Source organism: Rhinatrema bivittatum, chromosome 4, assembly GCF_901001135.1.
Source record: "Rhinatrema bivittatum chromosome 4, aRhiBiv1.1, whole genome shotgun sequence".
Taxonomy (NCBI): domain Eukaryota; kingdom Metazoa; phylum Chordata; class Amphibia; order Gymnophiona; family Rhinatrematidae; genus Rhinatrema; species Rhinatrema bivittatum.
The window spans coordinates 358,599,969-358,620,710 of NC_042618.1; the positions used below are offsets into that span (position 1 = coordinate 358,599,969).

General features: G+C 42.0%; 1 protein-coding gene across 2 annotated transcripts in view; it reads left to right on the top strand.

Annotated features, from left to right (window-relative positions):
- IARS (isoleucyl-tRNA synthetase) overlaps positions 1–20,742 on the top strand; it is a 600,554-nt gene that overhangs the window by 403,212 nt on the left and 176,600 nt on the right. For both annotated transcript variants that reach the window (XM_029600767.1, XM_029600766.1), the window contains exons 24-25: positions 12,198–12,300; positions 16,790–16,873. In XM_029600767.1, the coding sequence (XP_029456627.1) occupies positions 12,198–12,300; positions 16,790–16,873 (187 nt within the window). The remainder of the gene's footprint in view (positions 1–12,197; positions 12,301–16,789; positions 16,874–20,742) is intronic.

Genomic DNA, 20,742 nt, shown 5'->3' on the forward strand with positions numbered 1-20,742 from the left:
CAAAATTTGTGGGATAAAGGGGGGGCCTTGCTTAACATAGAAATTCGAAAGATCCCAGAAGCCCGGAAAGAAGTCTTTGGGTTCTTAAAGATACTAGATGTCCCCTCAGAACCGATGGATCTACTGCCTCATTCAGTCCTAGAATCAGACGTCCTCAAATCCTGGAATCTCCTCACTCCAACTTACCGGTGGCCAGAAAGTTAGACTTGAAGTACTGCCTTAAAAAGTCTCTGTTATGGCCCAGTTCACCTCCCACACACATCAGCAGTGGTTGAATCAGCTTTGAGGAAAACAAGGAAGTCTAAACTCCATACCATCTACTCCCTACCCCCCCCCCCCCTGCCCGCCGCGGACCGGATAACAAAATACTGGATGACTTTGCGAAAAAGATCTTTCAAAACTTGATGCTTGCCTCTTGCATTCAACAGTGCCAGTTCTATATGGTCCAGTGCATATACGAATACTTGCAGCTACTGAAGCCTTTTGTGTGCTCGGACACTAGGGAACAGATCACTCCTCAACCTTTAACTGACCTGGAGGAAGGAATCAGTCATCTCCTCCACTCAGTAAATGAAGCTTTCTGAACTATGTCCATATCAACGATAGCGGCTTGCAGAATGTCTTGGCTTCGAGCGAGCTCCATTAGGGAAGATGTACACGACAAACTGGCAGATCTTCCTTGTTTTGGGGTTTTGGGGACAAGCTCCATGAAACAGTGGCACAAATCAGGGAACAGAACATAGCGGTACAATCCCTCACCTTAATGATTAACCATTCTGCATCTGCCAAGCAACCATTCTCGCAGAACAAAAGGCCGTACTATACAAGAGAATCCTATAACCAATACTCATAGTACAGACCTACCTCCTACCAACAGCTCTATCAGCAGCCTTGTGCACAACTTCCACAAACTTCACAGAGACCATGCCCACGAGATCGTAGGCAACAAAAGCCCCGTCAACAAACTACACCCAAAGGTCAGCAGGGTTTTTGAGGAATGCCACACTACAGCCACTGAAACCCAATACAACTGCGGTCACCCCTGTTGGGGGGAGAGACTCTCCGAGCATTGGGAAGCATGGTCCAAAATTACTTCCGACCGATGGGTCTTGAATATAATCCGGCCTTGGTACCAATTGCAATTCAAGTCCCCTCCCTTGTTTACCCCGTCTGCCCCCGCCAGTCAAGAAGCGAACAAGTTGCTCAGGCAGAGAGCAATACAGAGCGTTCCACCATCTTGCCACAATACAGGATTTTATTCCCAATACTTCCTCATCCCCAAGCAATTGGGAGACTTGCGCCTCATTCTAGACCTTCGCCCACTCAACAAAGTGCTTAAGAGGGAGAAATTCAAATTGACAACTCTAAAGACCATCCTCTCCTTCATTCAACTGGGGGATTGGATGTGCTCTCTCGATCTCAAGGATGCCTATGCTCATATTCCGATTCACTGTTCCTGCTGCCATTACCTGTGCTTCCGAATAAACAATTCCCACTATCAATACAAAGTTCTTCCGTTTGGTGTCTCCTCTGCCCCACGCGTCTTCACAAAGTGTTTAGCAGTGGCTGTGGCACACTTTCAGAAAAAGGGCTTGCGAATTCCCCATTCCTGGACAATTGGCTAATAGTGTCTCCCAGTCCTCAAGATCTTCAAACGGACCTGTGGACTACAATACGTTGCTTCGAAGAGTTGGGTTTCCTCATGAACTACGAGAAATCCATTCTTAAACCAATCCAGATACTGCAGTTTATAGGATCAAACATAAACTCCATCCAAGAGAGGGCCTTCCTACCCAAAGAGTAGAATGCCTCAGTCTCCTGGCATTACACTTACAGAGCAAATCCGAATCCACTGTCCGTTTACTATTGAAGCTCCTAGGCTACATGGTGGCCACAAATCATGTAGTGCCTCTCACCTGGATACATATAAGATAGTTGCAGTGGGAACCGAAAAGTCAATAGACTTGGGGATTGCAATCCCTGTCCACCAAAGTAAGGATCACATCTTCAATGAAAAAAGACATTCGCTGGTGGCTACATCCCAAATCGTTAACACAGGGAGGCCCCTCTGCGGCCACTGACCCATCAAGTAATTCTTACATGGATGCTTTCACCACGGGTTGGGGGTACTCATCTGCTTCACTATCAAACATAGGGTCTATGATCCCTCAAAGAATCCTCCTATCAGATCAACCTTCTAAAACTGAGAGCTATTCGCAAAGTGCTGATGGTGTTCGAAGAATTCCTAGCGGGAAAGACTGTGATGATCCATACGGACAATCAAGTCTCAATGTTTTACATAATCAAGCAAGGCGGATCAGGTTCGCTGATTCTGTGCAAGGGAGCGACCCTGACTTGGGAATGGGGTGACCAAGCAAGCCATATACCTTCAGGCAATGAATCTCCCAGGTGTAGTGGACACACAGGTAGACAAACTCAGCAGAGTGTTTCATCCACACGGGTGGTCCCTTGATCAAAACATGGTGGTCAGGCTCTTCGACGAGTGGAGAGCGTCTTCCGTAGACCTGTTTGCAACCAGTACAATGAGAAAGTGGAAGCTGCCTGTTCTGTCCTTCCCTCCCCGAACAGGATAACCCAGGATGCCTTTCTCCTCTCATGGTCCGAGGGTCTTCTCTATGCTTTCCCGCCGATCCCACTCATAACCCGCACAGTTCAGAAGTGCATCCTCGACAGGGCGGACATGATCCTTGTGGCACCAGTATGGCCGAGGCAGCCATGGTACGCATATCTAATACAATTATCAGTGTGACCACCCAGACTTCTAGGTTGTCAACTGATACTTCTGATGCAAGAAAGGGGAACCCTTCTACACCCCCTACTCTCATCTCTCCACCTCACTGCTTGGAGATTGAGCACCAAGTCTTAGAACCCTTGGACCTCCCAACAGCGATTCAGGATGTTTTCCTTTCGTCTTGGAAAGCCTCCATTCATCGTAACTATTTCTTCAAATGGTCCCATTACATACTTTGGTGCCAGGAACAATCTCTTAACCCATTTAATTATTCCCCTAAACTCATCCTTAACTACCTATACCACTTGTCTCAAATAGACTCTAACAAAGGAAGTTTGGAGACCTATCTGAGTACTTTCGCAGCATACCATAATCCCATACAAGGGAATCCATCGCTATGCATCCATTAGTGTCTCGCTTCATGAAAGGACTTTTACACATTAGCCCACCAGTACAAAAACCTCCGATCCCTTGGGATGTGAACGTAGTGTTAACTGCCCTCATGTCCAATCCGTTCGAACCCCTGGTTACGGCTGATCTGAAGTTCCTTACTTGGAAGGTAGAATTCATAGTGGCAATTATATCCACCTGACGAATCAGCGAACTGCAAGCATTGGTACATTTTCCACCTCATCTTCAGTTCTTCTGCGAGAAAGTGCTATTGTGGCCTCACCCTAAGTTCATGCAGAAGTGGTGTCAACCTTCCATTTAAATGAATCATTTTCTCTCCCGACCTTTCCAAACCCCATGCTTCACAAAGGGAAAAGACTCTGCATACATTGGACTGTAAATGAGCTCTGGCCTATTACATAACGAGAAAGTAGGCTCACCGGAGATCTCAACAACTATTCATCTCCTACAATCCTAACAATCCAGGAGTAGCTGTTTCCAAAAGAACCTTAGCAACTGGTTGACAAACTGCATCTGTTACTGCCAGGCCTCATCTACTGCTCCTCTTCCTGGAAGAGTGAACGCAAACTAAATAAGGGCCACGGCAACCTCATTGGCTTACTTGAGGGATGTTCCCATTGCAGACACTTGCAAAGCTGCAACATGGTCATCAATCCATACCTTCACAGCACACTACTGTCTGGATAGACTTTGAGTCTGACTCTTCAGTTGGGAGAGCCGGAGTACCAAGTGCGCAGAGCCTGCCACCTAGGTGATTAGGTTGTGATTTATAGCTTGAGCAACCCTCAGCTTGGGATGGCTCATTCACTTGCTTATCGAGGGGAAAAAAGCAAGTTTGCTTACAGTAAATGGTGTTTTCTGTAGATAGAGTGAATGAGCCACCTGGCAGACTCTGTTGACTTGAGTAAGTATCATCCATAATCCATTCTTTGCATACCAACTGACTAAAACCATTGATGACGATTGAGGGATGCGCATGGGAGCTCCCGTGTATGAGCAGAAGACATCGCACCCATTCAACATGACCCATTCATTCTTTCTATGAAAAACACCATTTACAGTAAGCAAACTTGTTTTTGTCAATGGGAGTTGCTAATAAATATGAGAAAATTGCCGAAACCAGGAAAAGGTTGCTGAGTTTAAATGTGTAATTTTTCTTGTCTATAGGCCCATTTTCTTTAATTTAATTCCAGTAGAAATTTTAAAATAGGAGCTCACTTATTTCCAGAATTTATTTTGATTAAATTATTGTGGTGTAAACCAGCCTTTTAGCTTTCATTTATACATGTTCACAGGAAATGCATTGACATGCTATTTATTCTTGTTGTGCAAAAGCATAAATAAATGCTTAATTTGCATTTACAGGATTAGCTCTTTTGTTCACTGTGTGGCTCACAGTGGTATGCCCATATGTTTAAATGATCTGTTAACTGAAAGGTAGTCATTTATGATTAACCATATATGCAACTTGAATAGACTTAATTATCTGTAAATTATAAGAATAGCTAAACTGAATAAACATTTTTAATTTCTAGACATTTTACAATTCTCATGGATATATCTACTCTTACATTCATCTTACATGAAACATGAGTTTATTACTAAAGGCCCAGTTCATCCTAACTCTGTACTTAAACACTGAAAGATATTTCTTGCTGTGAGCAGAAATAAATAATCATTTCCCAAACTTTTAGAGAGAGAGAGTTTGACCTGGCAGTTTCTTTCTGCTCCTTTGGAGTTAAAACTCATCTGATCCAGCTTCTGTTCTACATTGTCATGAGGTAAACTATGATCATGCAGTTCCTCTATCTCTATTATACAAAAATAACATGCCTAGAGGACATATATTATGTAATTATAATCAAAAAAGTATTTTATTAAATATATTCTTACAAAAACAGTTTTATAAACCTCTTCCTAATACATAGGATCACCTATCTTAGCGGTCTCACAATCCATAAAAACACATACATTCATTACCCTCCATCCACACTGTACATCCATACCCAATCATACACTCATCATAAAACCCACAAGCTGCAAATATCAATTAAATTTGTTTAGCATATATTCCTGTAAACAATGGGTAGTGAAACTACCTCACAATTTAACTTTTATTCACATTATAACCTTAATCACGTGTAGTGTCGCTACCTCATAATTTTACAACAATATCTATATTATCCATAACCCTAATCGATTAAATACAATCCTCCAACGACGATCTCGTTTCGCCCGTTGCCACGGGCTTCCTCAGGGACTCTTTATAATTGCAAGCAAAAATCCTCTAGGCATGTTATTATCCTCTAGGCATGTTATTTTTCTACATTGTCATGAGCCTTCATTTACAACTAACTGGGAGATTTTTCTCCGTTTTGTATCCTGCCTAAACTTAGCCCAGCTATTGCAGGTGCTGTCCTTACAGCTCCTTCTAGAACCTAACTAACAAACCTAAGTTTGGTCACTAGTTGTTGCATTTACATCACATCTCCTGAGGCATCCTCCTTCCTCAGGAGATGTGAATGTTGCTGCTAGCATCCCCAGCCCCAGCTAATCTGGAGGCAGAAGACCTGACCCAGGAATCAAACTCAGGGTAGTCTGCACAGCAGGTATTTAGCCACTAGGCCAGCCCCCTCTCATTCCTTCTTTAAAACAAAAAGGTTGGAGTCTCTGTATTTCATGAGAAAACCAAAGGAACTCCTCCCTCCCCCTTTTAGTCTAGTCCCCAACTTTTTCAGGTAGAATATTAGCTTCATTACAATATACATGACCCTCCTCCCTTTTCTGATGGACAGACTCTCTTATGATGTTACCAGCATCTGCAACTGGATGGAGAAAATGATTTGAGCATGTTGTGACTATGATATTGGTTTGAACTAAGGAATAAATGCCAAAATATGCTGGTCTATACTTCAGTCTGTGCATGCCTTATTTTTAAATTTACACCAGCCATTTACATAAGAATTTCATGGGAGACTATGGAGAAAAAAATATTGTTTGTTGGTTTAAAAATGTCATAAAAGATGATAGTGTGGTACAACCATTAAGGAAAGTTCACATGTATGCAAAATAGAATCTTTTTTTTTTTTTGTTTCCCTTGATACATTTTGCCTTGCCCTTACTCACTTCAGAACAGTAGTTCACATCAGGAATGACCATTCCCTTAAATACATCTCATATCTATAACAATAAAGTAGAATTCTCCACTACACCTCTTCTAGTATAGCATGCATTGATAGCTTCATATAGCACAATACTTGGCAACCTAGCTAAGGAAGAGTAAGGGGCACACATTGGCTATGACTAATATCTAATTCTGCTTAAATAAGCCAAGATAGGCATTATTTTCCTCCAGTTGCACTTTTTTCATTGAATGAACTTGCTTCCAGTCAGTTGACTTTAACTGGTGTAAGTTTTGCAGCACCAAAGTCATTGGCTCATTTCTGCTGCCATTGTGGTCAGCCTAATGGGCTATAAAGATAGCCATCAAATGAATTTCTCCATAACCTGAGAATGGTAGAAATCACTGCAACCTCCTTCTTTCAATTTGTCATTTTGGGGCTATACCCTGATATGGAATGAGAACCTTGGTACCTACTCTTTCCTATAGCACTAAGTAATAGCTTTATTACTTTTTTAAATGTATTTAATGGTTATAGTTTACGGATAGTTGATATACCTATCTTTGAAAGGAAATAATGATTGTGTAACTAATAGTATGTCCATTGCAGCACTAGACCTAGGGGACAGTCTATGGATCTAGCAACCAGCAGATTTAAGACAAATTATAGGAAATATGTGTTCACTGAGTGCACAATTTATGGGATCTGTTGCTAGAGTTTGTAGTCAAGGCAACTAACATACAGGCCAATTCAGTAAAGTCCGCGGGAGAGTGGACGAACGTCCGCTCTCCTGGCGCGTGCACCGTCCACTCGCCGGTGCGCGCGATTCAGTATTTAAATTAGGTGGTGCGGTAGAAACAGGCAAAAGGAGGCGCTAGGGACACTAGCGCGTCCCTAGCACCTCCTTTTTCCCAGAGCAGCAGCTGTCAGCAGGTTTGACAGCCGAATCTCAATTTTGCTGGTGCCTGTTCTCGAGCCCGCTGACAGCCACGGGCTTGGAAACCAGACGCCGGCAAAATTGAGCGTCCGGTTCGACCCGTCAGCCGCGGCCCATTTTACATTTTTTTTCTTTTTTTTACCCTTCGGGACCTCCGACTTAATATCTCCATGATATTAAGTCGGAGGGTGCACATTTTACTTTCTGTATCGTGCGGGAATACCTAATAGGGCCATCAACATGCATTTGCATGTTGAGGGCGCAATTAGGTGCCGCGGGTTGGACGCACGTTTTCCGCCCCTTACTGAATAAGGGGTAAGGGAAAACGCGCGTCCAAGAGCAGGTTAACAGTGCGCTCCGTCGGAGCACACTGTACTGTATCGGCCTGATAGTGGGGTTTAAAAGAGGACAGGACAAGTTTCTGAAGGAAGAGTCCATAAATAGTTATTAGCCAGGTAGACTTGGGAAACCCAGCACTTATCCCTGGGCATGAGATACAAGAAATAATTCAACTAATGGGCTCTGCCAGGTATTTGTAACTTGGACTGGCCACTATGAGACAAGATGCTGGTCTCAATGAACCTTTGTCTGATCTAGCATGGCACTTCTTATGTTCTTAAATGTGCAGTTTCTCACAGGACAAGCAGGATGGTAGTCCTCACATATGGGTGACATCACAGGATGGAGCCCAATCACGGAACACTTTTGCCAAAGTTTCTAGACCTTTGACTGGCACCTACCGGGCATGCCCAGCATGGCACTAAACCTGCAGCCAGCAGGGGGTCCCCCTTCAGTCTTCTTTTTTCCGCGCAACAGTAGCCACGCGGGTTAAGGAACTCCACAGAGATTCCTGACAGGAATTTTCCTCACGCAATTATTAAAAACTTTCATACCCACAGGGGTCCCTCCTTTGATTTTTTGACTCTGTGGTACTCCAGTAGGTTTTTACCTGTTTTTGGTCGATTCCCGTCCTTCTATTATCTGAAAGAGTAAACAACAGATTCACATTTACCCATTCTAGACCTCTCATTATTTTAAACACTTCTATCGTATCCCCCCTCAGCCATCTCTTCTCCATGCTGAACAGTCCTAACCTCTTTAGTCTTTTGTCATAGGGGAGCTGTTCCATCCCCTTTATCATTTTGGTCACCCATCTCTGTACCTTCTCCATCGCAACTATATATATATATATATATATATATATATATATATATATATATATATATATATATATATATAATTTTTATTTTTTTATTTTTTGAGATACGGCGACCAGAATTGTACACAGTATTCAAGGTGCAATCTCACCATGGAGCGATACAAAGGCATTGACATTTTCTGTTTTATTCACCATTCCCTTTCTAATAATTCCCAACATTGTTTGCTTTTTTGACAGCCGCAGCACATTGAACTGGCAATTTCAATGTGTTCTCCATTATGACGCCTACATCTCTTTCTTGGGTGGTAGCTCCTAATATGGAACCTAATATTGTGTAACTAAGCATGGGTTATTTTTCCCTATATGCATCACCTTGCACTTATCCACATTAAATTTCATCTGCCATTTGGATGCCCAATTTTCCAGTCTCACAAGGTCTTCCTGCAATTTATCACTATCCGCTTGTGATTTAACTACTCTGTACTCAGTATAGTTAAGTACCCTCTGAAAAAAGTCTTGCTTTTCAGTATGCAAAGTAATGGGTAGTAGAAGCAATGATCAAGTAGAAATACAAAACTGAACTGGAAACCACAACAAGCCATAAACTATATGCAGTGCAACAATGAAATAACAGAAACATTACTATTATAAAGCATCAATCAAAATTAAGAAATCACAATAGTAAAACCATACTAACAAAAAGAATACATATTTCAAAATAGCTACTGATCAGAATAATAAACTCTGATAAAAACATTTTAAAACGTACCAATTATCAGTAAAATACTTTAAAACAGCTGACACATCAAATAGTGCCAATAATTAAAACTAATAAGAATAAACAAATCACTAGCTCTCCAAACCTGGGAACTTTTTATTTCTAGTCACTGTGAGTTTGTTGTGGATTAATCGGTCTGCAGGTGACTGCGTAAACTTTATCCTTTCTCTGTCATGTACTCACACTTTCTCTCTCTCTCTCTCTCTCTCTCTCTCTCTCTCTCTCTCTCACTCACTCACACACACTCACACTTTCACACATACACGCACTTCCACACATGCTCTCTCAGGCTCTCGCTCTAGGCCTCTCCCCTTTCTTCTGGGCTTTTTCTTCAGCCCTGCTGAATTTCTTTGTTGCAGTAGCACCACTGGGATGCTGCAGGATGGGGTCTGTCGTCTCCCTGACGGGCCTCTTTTTTTTTTCCTGGCCACTGTGGAATGAGGTCCATGGTGGCTCTGCCAGATCTCTTCTTTCCTGGACCACAGCAAGATGAAGTCTGAGGTGACCCCCACTGGCCTTTTCTTTCTAGAGCTGCTGCTGGATAGGGACTTTTCTTCATTGCTAGAGACTCAGGAGACTGAAAACGATTTGGGCTATAGTCCCCATGTGCCGAAAGCTAACACCCTGGTCCCTATCCTTTCCTTTCTGTTCTCTCCCTATGACTCTTTCCCTTCTGTCTGCTTCCCCTTACCCACGGACCCTTCCTGAGCATTATCCACTCCCCAACTTCAGCAGTACTTTCCCTCCTCCGCTTTGCTCCTTTCTTCTCCTGTCCTCTTTATCTTATCCTCCCCAAGCACTTGCTCCCCCCCTTTGTCTATTATGACCCATCTGCCCTCCCCCTATGGCCCCTTTCAGTCTTCCCCCTATATTCATAGTAAAATTCATGTACTCGCCTTCTCTGTAGTTGGTAGTCTGCACTCAAGCCACAGCCACCCTCCTCTTCTCACAGCAGGACTGGGCTTCCAGCTTTTCCAGGCTCTTCATGGCAGCTCTCCTACTTCTGGGCCCACACACGTACTTTCTTTTCCAGCAGCAGCAGCAGTGCTTCTCTAGGCCTCTCCTCGTGGTAGACCTCCTGCCCTGCTTCTCATGGCGTTCCTATTGGCAGTTTTCACTACAGCTGCCGCCTCTTCACATTTCTCATTGCGACACTCCTCTTCATGGTTATCCATGCGACACACCTCTTCACAGTTATCACCATGCAGTGATCCTCCTCTTCTGGCTACGATGACCGGGTTTCATGCAGCTATCCTCCTTGCTCAGACAATGGCAGTGCAAGACAATCTTCAGGCGGGAGAGCTCCACTTTTGGCAGTAGTGGCAGACGTCCTGTCATGGCCTCATGGACTGGACCCCACTGGGTTAGGGGAATCTGTGCCCTTAGTAGACATACATGGTGTGGTGTTCATCCGTCCTTATGAACATGTCTCATGTATCATTTCTCAACTATTTACGTGATTGTGTGTGGATGCAGCATTGTTTTTGTTGTACATCTTGTGATTTGTTTTTGTGTGACAACATGAAAACTATGACTAGTTCTTGTGCATGAATTTATGTAAATTTTGTGGCAAGAAACATGATTTCCCTTCTTTGTGTTGTCCTTGCAGTGATCATAAGGGGCTTTTTTGTATGTCAGCTTGTTTTTCCTTTTTCATCTAAAGGATGGTATCCTCATACTAAGCATAAAAGAAGCCACAGTACATATCTCCCACACCATCAGGAAGCAGGCAATAATCTGGAGTCTTCCTGGTTTCCTTCTATTTTTATATCAGATGTTATCTCTTTAGTTCTGTAGTCTCCATGAAGATGTATGTATAAATAAATCCATGCATGTTACAGTGTTTATAGCTGGTAGTCTTTGAGACTGATAGAGAACTATGGTTGAAAGTAAAACTGAGCTTTTTTAGGTCTGTTAGGTCTGTTTCGAGTGAGATATATGTCTGACAAAAAGCAAGTTTCATACAAGAGTAGATGTTTATATTAATGAACTTACTGGGAATGCATGTGCCTCTTAGATTTGCCAGTGTTCTTCAGTATTTGAGATATATTATGGTTTTGAACTCATGAGGACAGAGTGTAGAATGCAAATATGAAGTATGACTGAAAGAGAATGAGAAAGCCATGCTGGAAGCTGTCGTTAGTGGTACGATTATACTACAGTCCATGGGGTAGGATTGTGTGTGTGTGTGTGTGACCAGAGCACTCTGTGCTATGGTGGGGGGTGGGGGGGGGGGGGTTTGAGTTGTTTCTCAGGCCAATAGGGCCACCACTTTATGACCATCTTTTCATGGAGAGGATTGGGTACAATGCCTGACATTAGTTTCAAGCAATTATTATTATTATTTATTTTTTTTTAAGGGTGGGTGGCAGTGTTTGGGCTCGCAGGCCCATTAATATTTTTTTAAATTTTGCCATCAGCACTTAACTAGCTATATAATTTGAATATAGCCAGTTAAGATGGTTATCCAGCTGCACTTACCCATATAACTTTATACCTACTCTTGAGACACATCCAGATTTGGTTCTGAATATCCACAGTTTGATATTCAGCTAATTTAACTCTGCTCACCTCAGAACTCCTCCATTTATGTGGATACATTTTATCTGGTTGATGACTTAGCCAGATAAAATGTATCTAGTTAAAAGGGCCAGATATTCAAACATTGGGGTTTTGTCTAGGTAACTCAAGTTATCTGGACATTGAATATTGACCTCATAAAGATTAATAGGTTCTAACCTTTGCTGCTTTTGCTGCAGTATGAAGAACCAGAGATATTTTTATTAGATTTGAAACAATATAAGCTTTGAGTTATTTATTTATTTATTTATTTATTTTTAGTGAATACAAATATAAAAGACAAAGTACTGGAGTTCTAGCTTTGATTAAGACACACTTTAATCATATACCATATACTGTATTCTTTGCACGTGTTTTTCTTAGCATAACTCTGAACAGCTTATCAAAAATATTAGCCCAATAAAGATCAAATGCAATGACAACTTTTTTATTTCTACTTGTTTTTCTTCTTAATATAGGGAGAATCTGATTGACAAGCAGATTGAAAATGCAGTTTCTCAGATGCAGTCCATCATTGATCTCGGACGTGTGATTCGTGACAGGAAAACTATTCCAGTAAAGGTAGGATTTCAGATCTCATATGCTAACTCGTAAGTTGCTAGGTCTTTCTCAAATTGCAGTTGCAAAAAACTACAAATGTTACATATTACATTTGAAGGACAAGGGACATAATAGGAAACTGGAGGGGAGAAAGTTTCAGAGGAAACATGAGAACATACTTCTTTACTGAGAGAAACATGGAAACATGACAGTGAATTACCGGCTCTCCGAGCCAACCCTGGAAAATTCTGGGTGCTGCTGTCTCTGTCCTCGATCCGGTGCCCTTGCACTCACGCTCAAACTCTTTGGCATTTCCTCTACTGTTAGAGCACCTCTATGCGCCTCAGTTCCCCAACAGGACCAATTTTAATGCAGCTTCCTGTGTGATTGGCCTGGTGCTTCCAGCTTTGCCTGGGCCTGGTCCTCCTTCCAACCTTTCAACAGTGGCAGGAGCCCCCCCCCCCCCCCCCCCTGCTCCTGCTCTATGCACATTGGCATCTTCTGGTCAGCCCCATGGTGCTGGTACAGGTGGGGCACGAACTTGTCTTCTACTTTTGGCTATAATGGTCCAACCCATCCTCTGCAGCCTAGTCACTGCATTAATCCCTGAACAGCTGGAGTCTAATGGCACGGCTGGTGCAACCCCTGCCATTTTTACCCATTGGCTATCTGGGCCAGCTGCTGGAGCAGAACAGAATAGAAGCATACCTGGGAATTTTGATCTACAGTCAACCTAAGATTGTCATGAAGTATCAGAGTGGGGGGTGGGGTGGGGTATGCACACAAACTGTCTTACACATACACACTAACACACTCATTTGTCCACTCACATTCTTGCTCACACACATATACTGTACATGCTTCTTCTAATTCATGCTCACTCACTGCTCTACCTCTCTCACACACACACTCACCTCTCTCCTTTTCCCTCCCTGATGCACTTTTTTTTCATGCCTATCCTGCTTTAGTCCTAGGAAAAGGCTTCTTCTATTGTCAAGAACATCCGAAAGGATTGTGGAGACAAAGAAAAAATAAATCATGTAGTTGGAAGTGTGAATAGTTATTTATAAAATTTTATTATTTATATTTTATAAATAACTATTCACACTTCCAACTACATGATTTATTTTTTCTTTGTCTCCACAATCCTTTCGGATGTTCTTGACAATAGAAGAAGCCTTTTCCTAGGACTAAAGCAGGATAGGCATGAAAAAAAAGTGCATCAGGGAGGGAAAAGGAGAGAGGTGAGTGTGTGTGAGAGAGGGAGAGCAGTGAGTGAGCATGAATGAGAAGAAGCATGTACAGTATGTGTGTGAGCAAGAATGTGAGTGGACAAATGAGTGTGTTAGTGTGTATGTGTAAGACAGTTTGTGTGCATACCCCACCCCACCCCCCACTCTGATACTTCATGACAATCTTAGGTTGACTGTAGATCAAAATTCCCAGGTATGCTTCTATTCTGTTCTGCTCCAGCAGCTGGCCCAGATAGCCAATGGGTAAAAATGGCAGGGGTTGCACCAGCAAGGGAGGCAAACCAGAAGTGAAGCAGGAGGAAAAGGAGCAGCAGTAGAAGCTTCAAGAGGGAGCTGGTCAGAAGAGGAAGGATTAAAGAAGCTCTAGTGCGTTGTCCTGTGTCAACTTGTGTGGAGCTAGGGGTCAGAGCAAGCAGCAAAGAAGAGGAGACAGCAGAGCTGCAGCTTTGGGCCGAAGAATGGGCTCCTGTCCTCCTACCCAAAATGAGGCAAGGGACAGTGGAGGCAGCCAAAGAGTGAGAGAGGCCCCAAGAGAACTGCTGGCAGATCAAGAAAATGAGAAAGAGAGGCCCAGTATGTGTGCATGAGAGAGGAAGCCTGCTTTTGTGTGTGTGTATACATAGAAATGATGGCAGAAGAAGACCAAACGGCCCATCCAGTCTGCCCAGCAATCTTTCACACTTATTTTTCTCATACTTATCTATTACTCTGAGGTCAGGGCCCTTATTGGTAACTTTTTGGTTCTAATTTCCTTCCACCCCCGCCATTAATGTAGAGAGCAGTGCTGGAGCTGTATCAAAGTGAATTATCAAGCCTAATTGGTTAGGGGTAGTAACCGCCGCAATAAGCAAGCTACTCCCATGCTTGTTTACCTAACCTGTGCAATTTAGTCCTTGTTGGTGGTTGTCTGGATATAAATCCTCTTTTCTTCATCCCCCCGCCATTGAAGCAGTGAGCTGCGCTGTATATGTACACAAGGAAGCTTGCATGTGTGCATGTGAGAGTGAGCCTGCTTGCAAGTGTGGCTATGAGAGAAGCCTACCTTGTAAGTGCATATGAGAGAGAGAGTGAGCCTGCCTGCCTGCATGTGTGTGTTTGTGTGAGGGAGCCCACCTTCGTATGTGTATGAGAGAGGAAGGCTGTCTGCCTGTGCACGTGTGAGTGAGAAGGTACTTGGTTGCTTGCATGTGTGTGTGTAAGAGAGAGTGCCTGTGTAAATGTGAAAAGGAGCTTGCCTGTGTGTGTGTGAGAGAGAGAGAGAAAGAGAACCTGTCTGCCTGCATGTGTATGTGTGAGGAGTAGAGAAAGCTTGTGCAACCTCTCCCTCCAACTGATCCACAACAAATCAAATGTTCACAGCTATGGAAAGCATGGGATTTTTTCATCCTTATTAGTTAAATTGAGTGTCTGATGTGTCTGCTATTTTTAAATATTTTATTGCTGTTTAGAAATTTTTAAAATTTTTATATGAGTTCTTAATTATTGAATATTATTAAATTCATCAGCTATTTGGAAATATTCTTTTAATTAATATGATTTTACTAAGATGTTTTATATTTCTTGATTTTATTGTTTGATGTTTTATGAAGAATGATGGTGTTTATTTTTCCATTGTTGCGCTGCATACAGTGTCTGGTTTGTTGTGGTTTCCAGTTTAGTTTTTGTCTGTGCATTTCTGTTTATACTTTCTGATCTCTTTATGCTCCTTCTGATGAGGGTGTGGCTGTGTTCTGCATGTGTAACTGAGGTGAAGTATTCTGCTAGCTTGAAGTTTTTGTGTAGGGATTTATAGCAGCCTGACTTGTTCTGTTTTCCTTAGAAGAGGTATATTGGTGTTTTAGGGCCTGATGGAGTATTTGCAGTGTTGCCTTTTCATATGTAGGGTTGTTACTTTTTGAGTGCTGGTGATTAGTAAGTACTGTTTTGATATGTGAGGTTTACTAAATCATATTTCAGTTTACTCGCTTTCTGAGTGCCAAACCTACACCCAATGCATCTTACATTAGGCTTAATACCATATGGGCTTCAAGTGTCTATTTTTGCAGGGTTTTATGGTTGACATCATAGCAGTGCATGTACTTCTGTACAACAAAATGGTGCTGGCTACAGGGCCAGCTGGTGCCATTTTTATATTCCAGCAGGAGCACCTGGGGATTGCTCTTGTCCCGTTTGGGTATTTTGGACTCATGGATGGGGTAAGATAGATTCAGGGGAGTGTGTCAATTTTGAAAGTTTGTCATCACTGGAGGGCTTTATTCTATGGAGAAGTTGGTCCTGGCCCAGAGAGTGAGACTGACAGTTTCTACTGTATGCTGGTTATTGGGAAAAATATGTAAATATGTGCAAAAGAAAATCCTGCTGTCAGTGTAACTGTTTTGTAAATAGTCAGTTTGTTTTGTTTTGTCATCTTGGAGTTACTATTACATTCTTAGCTCCCCCTCACCTCCACACCCCTCCATTATATATTTAGTGTTACGTGAAGCACTGCAACTCTCTCATCAGTGTAGTTTTTCTTCTGATTATATATTCTTTAAAAAAAACCAAAAACAAACTAGTAGGCACATTATAGTTGTGGTTTGAAGCAGATCAGATTAAATTATTTTTTGTCTTTGATTGCTTTTGTTATTTGTATGTTTTGTGGAGTTTTTTCCCTTTGCGTGCAATGGCTGTTTCTCTACTGACTGTAGAATAAACCATTTTTTTCTTACATACCTTCATTGTTAATAGCTGATAGAATCATCTTTAAAAGTTTTTACTACCTTTCCCTGCAGCAGTCTCCCATTAAATTGATAAAAAAATAGCAGTTTAGCTTTGCAGTGTTTTTTCTCTACATTTTATTTTTAGGATAGCACAGTCCTTATGGCATTAGATATGCACATTCTTACAAGTAATGCTGGCTTAACCTTTAGCCTTAATTTTGTGTTGTCATAAAAAAAAAAAAAAGAGAAAATTGTGTAAACTTTCCCATATTTCCATGATGAAATGCCTGGGGGGGGGGGGGGCTTTGTAGGATTTTACTAAGGGAATATGTTAAGGAAAATAACTTTAAAAAAGTAGTAAATATCTTGATAGCAATGACCCAACAATTTGGCTTATTTTGTTTTTCTGCTAAAATGAAATTTCAGGCAAATATGGTAGTTTCAAAATAAGACATATTGCTGTACTTAAGAATATGACATGACAAAGTTTAAAAACAAAAATCTGAATGAAAAGAATGTTTCTTAATGGTTAACTTTTTTTTTTTTTTTTTTTTGCAGTATCCTCTGAAACAAGTGGTTGTTATCCCTCAAGACCCTGAAGCTTTGAAGGATATCGCATCTCTGGAGAAGTACATAATTGAGGTAAAAAGAGACATTGACGCTGACATTCCTGTGTGTTACTAGAGCTATTCCGTTCATGCCACTGGCAGTATATAAGATTGAATCCACTCAAATGGTTTCTATATTTAGGTGTTTGTCTTAATTGTCTTTATAAATTAGGGGCTTGATTCAGCTCTTGCAGCACATCTGCTTCATACAAATTTGGGGGGAGAGACCGTTTTCAAATTAGTTTTACATATACCTCACCTTAATTAGCAAATAATCTCCTGGGGTTTTATTGGAAATGCAGTGGGTTTTGTACCCTGGGTATGCTGAGCTATTACAAATAAGCTGAATTGTTAATTGGCACACAGTGTAGGGTCCTAGAGATGAATTGTAACAAATGCAGTGATTAGCAATGCCATTTATCATCAGCATGTGTCTTGCAAACAAATGGGTTGAGCAGATTGAGAAGGCGTTTGTTTTGCTTAAACTGAATATTTACCAGAAGTGAACAGAGGTTCTACTATCATGAGGGGTCCAGTAGTGTGCACTTCACTGTATTATTGTACCAAAACAGCTGTTTCAACCATTCAGCCTGAGAGGCAAGTTTTGAAAATACTTATGAAACTGTGGGAAGTTAGCATGACGCTATTGTGCCCGCTTCTACTATTTTTTGTGCAAAAATCCCGATTCCAAGTAATGTGCTGTAATCATGAGGTATAAAAAATGACTAGTCCAAAACAGAGTAAAATAGGCTTGGATTTATAACTGTCATCTGCATTCTCATTCAGAGGGAAAACTCATTTTCTTCACATAGGCTTATTGATCCTTGACACTGTATTAGACTACCATGGTTTCTATGAATGTAGGCTAGACTAGCACTGTTGACAAAGTGATGAAAAATTCCAAACTGGTGCCAAGTAATTGAGCTGTTAAGTTGCTAAAGCTATGAGGTTAATTTTCAAAAAATGTTCAGCACTTATTTAGCCAACTAAATTTATCCTTTTGTTCAATCAAGGTTAGGGGCTTATGTTTTTGGCTGAAAATTACCCTAAAGTTAAGTGCCTAAAACTTAGGGTTCTAAATGTAGGTACCTAGTACTGAAAATTAGTCCTAAATGCTTAACTTGTTTTCCCCTTCCTTGATTACTTCCTTAACTAAATCAGCACATTGTATATCCTGTAACCTACACTGGAAGGTTCCCTCCTGTTGGTGCTGGTTTCTGGATCTGTCACAGATCAGGGTTTGAGCTTGATATGGAACTGCCAGAAGGTGGCTGAGAAGAGCATCTAAATGGTGCAATGGATCCCCTCTGAGGCTGTCTGTCTTGGCATTGAAGAGGTCAGCGCTATTTGTGAAGGGTTTCACTAGAGCCAGGCCCCAACTCTATGCCAAGAAATTCTGTGGTGCAGATAGCATCTTCTACAGCACAGAGAACCTCCATGGTGCCATGCAGCTAATCTTTTCTGGATGCCCTGGCATGGGCACTATCAAGAGCATCTTCAGCTGCCTCTACATAGATCACACTGGTGCAGACCAACATACCCTTAGCATTGATTGCTTTGGCATAGATAGCATCAGTTTCATAAGCACAAAGCACTGTTGAGCCAAGAACCAGATAGCCATCTGTGAGACAAAGGGTAGTACTGGTGTTGGTGGTGCGACCTGACTGCAGCCAGAGGGGTATGTCTGCATCAGATGTGTCTCAGGGTCCAGTGACTGCTCCTTCAAGGTATCCTTTGGCTTCATCTGCTACATCAGCACGTAGTGAGGTTAAACCTATCTGGATGCAAGAAGAGGATGTATTCTCATGTACTCCAGTATAGAAGCCACTAAAAATGGTGAGTTAACTGTCTGAAATGGTGAGGAATTTCTTTTCTCCTTACTTCCTGAGGACCAAAGAGGGAAGATGATCAGTTTCCTGTCCAGGATGAAGAACTTTTTCTATATAATGTGGTTTAGGAGTGGTACCTTAAATCTTCAGGTATCCCTGTGAGAATAAGTCCACAATGCAAGAGACGGCATTGTGGACTTATTCTACTCCCATGGGCAGCTACTTCCAAGGATCAGATGGGGAAGGAGTTGATTCAGTGCAGTTAGAGTTCTCATAGGTACTCTTTCCATTGGATCAATAAAGGTCCCCTCCTTAGCCGCCTTCTGCATCGTGAATCATTGTTCCACCTTGGTCTGGCGTTGAAGGATTTACAGGAATGCTTTCCACAGCATACTTCACTTCTTGAGGATCTCAGTTACTTATGCTTTTTGGAGAAAATAGTGAATATGCTGTCCATTAACTTCAGGAAAGAAGAGGACCTGAGAGCAAATGTGTTTGGGCAGTTAGTTTAACCAGCCTTCTGCGAAATAGGTTTCCATCCTAGTTCTCCAGATGAGAGAGTGGCAGTCTCTCATGTCTTGCTTGCCAGTTGCACACAAGACTGACTTAAAAATACAGAATCCAGGTCCCTTCTTGTTTTGGAATGGTCCAACTGCCACACCATTCTGTAGTGAATGTCTGCCTTAAAGCAGACTAAGCACACAAGGGAGCACTTTAACAAGCCTCGAGGAAAAGACTAGAGGGAGTTGGATATCTTAGAGTAAACGTTCTTCCAAGGATGCGTAATGAGAGGAATGTGGCTCATCAGCTGTTCATAGTACAGTATCTCCAAAAGTCTGAAGTCTAGTGCACTTCAGGGGGCAAAGAGGATTGCAGAAAGCAACTAATCTGCTCTACATATGAGGCCTTCATCATTGTGGTTAGAACCTCAGTATTGTCTCTTGGAGCTACGAGGCTCACTTGGCTCTGAGCAGATGGTCAACAGGAAGATGTTCATGATTTCCTAGCAGATGTTCCATGCATGGGAGAGAACCTGTTTTTGGTCAAAGTCTAAGAAATGGTAGCACTGATTAAGGAACATCAATCCACAAGTGACCAGACTATCATGGCCAGGTATTGATACTTCTTGTACAAAAGGACTTTTTACCAAAGAAAGCCCTTCCTTCCTTTTTAAAGGCAGTGAGTTTCACCTTCCCTTATGCAGTAGCTGCCCGGTAGAGGCTAACAGTGAGAAAGGTAACAGCTTAAGGCACAGCAATATCCATGGCCCAAGCCTGGGATTAATTTGACACCTTTGATACCCACCTCCTCACCTGCTTTAGTGGGGGCAGAGTCCAGGCATTCTTGTCAGAATGGGGACATATCAGAAAGGAACAAGTGAGTCATGAGATTTATGGGGAATGGCTACCACTTGCACTTCTTATGCCTTGCTCTGACCCAGTGGATCAGCTACAGCTGGAAGTAACATCCCTTCTATATCAGAAGGCCATAGAACCTGTCTTCCTCAGGAATGTAGCACAGGGTTTTACTCCCAATGCTTCTGAATTCTTAAGTCGTCAGGTGGATTAAAGCCTATATTCGATTTGTGGAACCTGAACAAATTGCTGGTCCAGGAGAGATTCAAGATGAACTTGCTCCTAACAGTTCTGCTTTCGTTAAGCCAAAGCACTGACTTGTGTGCTTTGGATCTAAAAGATGCTTATATACACATCCCTGTTCACCCGCCCATCAGCAGTTTCCCAGGTTTGTTGTAGAAGGCATTCACTAACAGTACAAGGTGCTGTCATACAGTTTCTCCTAGGCTGTGCCAAGAGTGTTCATGAAGGGGGGTCAATATTAAAAAATTGTCTATCTAAGTTAGCTGATTAGGATATTCAGCTATGCTGCTGAATATCCTATGCTGCTGAATATCCCCAGACAAATCACTACTTAGATGTATAGATATTATCCGTCTAAGTTTATGCTATTGAGCAGGTCTAATTTATGCAGATAAGATATCCATCTAAAACTGAAGATTGTTACTTAGCCGAATAACTTATCTAGCTAAGTAGCACTGCCCACTTATCTGCCTTTG